The 1,842-nt window shown below is 31.7% G+C and overlaps 1 protein-coding gene across 1 annotated transcript; it reads right to left on the reverse strand.

Moving 5' to 3' along the window:
- Positions 1-10: 10 nt before the first annotated feature.
- Positions 11-527, reverse strand: LOC119671766 (kunitz-type serine protease inhibitor HCRG2-like). The gene has a single exon (XM_038082539.1). The coding sequence runs from the start codon at positions 463-465 to the stop codon at positions 190-192; it is 276 nt and encodes a 91-aa protein (XP_037938467.1). The 5' UTR covers positions 466-527; the 3' UTR covers positions 11-189.
- Positions 528-1,842: the final 1,315 nt, after the last annotated feature.

A 1,842-nucleotide genomic window follows, 5' to 3' on the forward strand; every position in this document is an offset into this window, starting at 1 on the left:
TTTTATTAAGGAAAATTACAAAAATCTTGTGTTTAGGTGGCAACTCTTGTTAAGAGCTGTCACAGAAAATTAATTGTTACCAACGAAAAATGAAAGATCTTTAAAATATGCTTCTTGTGGGGGTGTTCTCTTAGAACCTATTTGGATGTTAAATAATTACAACTAGTAGCCTGTACAACAAGTAGATGTTTAATATATGTTGTTTTCCATACATTCTCTTCTACACTCTTCATATGTCAAATAATTGTTACCAGTAGCGGTACATCCAGTGTAATAAAATGGAATACAATTGCCAGATAAAGTTTCGTAGGCATAACGTAATATCCTTTCACGGCATATTCCAGGGGATTGCGGTTCCATACATCCCGGTTGTATTTGTCCACTAGATATGGTGAATTGACTCAAAACCATCAAAGCGACAAATACCACAGCTTTAAGACGCCGATCTATTTTAAGACGCTTCATTTTAATTTTAAAAACCCGAAATACATTAATCTATTATAATGAATATGTAAAAATTTATTTTTAACTAAATATCTATTTAATTTATTTGATATCAATTTGACAGTTACTGCATAAAAGGTTACTAAGATTCGATTAATGGTTTTATTTTTTTTTTTAATGTGAAGATTCGTTCGGTAAGATTTTCAGAACACTAGAAAAACAGTTTTTATTTTCCCGGAAGAAAATATCTGAAATCGGAAATTATTTCCAGTACTTCTGTAACTCCTGTACTCTCCTTTTCCTGTACCTGTAATTTTATTTATATATTTTCAAATTCTCAATATATAAATTATAATTTTCTTAAGCATGAACTCGTCTTCTTAGGGCCCAACTTCAATCAATTTAGATAGTTCTTGGATACATACTGGTATAGTCTTTCAAAAACTTCAACGAACTTACTTATTTCCTATTTAATGGTTAATACTGTTTAGTCATAGTCAATATCACTACTTCCTATATAATTTTAAGGTCTGTAAGGTGTCTATAATCATTTTCTTGGTACAGCTACAAAATTCCATACCAAATGTCCATATAACAACATACGTAGAATGAGTTTCTACCTACTAGTCGTGGTAGATTTTTAAACTTTAATCGCATATAATTTTTCAAGTTTTGATGACCTTTTTTCAACTTTCATTTCATTTCATTTTCATCTATGCCAAAACTATTAAAGGTCTGTGATGTGTCTAGAAAAATAATTCAGTTAACGTTCTTTAAAATATTTTTCTATTATAATAGTAATTTTATCTTCGCTTAATGTTTGAAATTTTCTGGGCTTTTCTGAATGAGTTGTCTGATATTGGCGGTATAAAAGTAACTCTGTACAGATTCAAAAAAAGGAGCATGTAAAGCATACAAAATAGATACTCTCTGATATTCACTTTCCGGATATTGATATTCTATATGACTTAACTAATAATTGAACAAAAATACCTACCTAGGATTTGCGAGATTACAAGATCCATCTGCTACAAACTAGACATAATTCGTATAACTCAACTGGTTCAACTAAAGCGGACCCAACACAACATTACTTTATCGAGGTTGGTTGTGTTGAGAAAAGCATGCAATAAGTCTTGGTCAACCCCTAACAATTATTGTCCGAGCTGTAGATCAGGTTATGAAGACGTAACTCGTATTTCTCAAAGTGACACTGTTCATACTTAAGACATCAGGAACTTCTGCCATAAAAGTGATTCTTTAAGTCGGGCGTATAGACGGTGCTTCGTCCGTGGTACCACAATGGGAAATTATTTGTGCTTAAGTAAACTTTGGTGCACAAGACTGTTAATGCAACGCAACCTAACTTTATGATTATATGGGCTTATACAATGGTTG

Source organism: Teleopsis dalmanni, chromosome 1 (assembly GCF_002237135.1).
Source record: "Teleopsis dalmanni isolate 2A chromosome 1, ASM223713v2, whole genome shotgun sequence".
Classification (NCBI taxonomy): domain Eukaryota; kingdom Metazoa; phylum Arthropoda; class Insecta; order Diptera; family Diopsidae; genus Teleopsis; species Teleopsis dalmanni.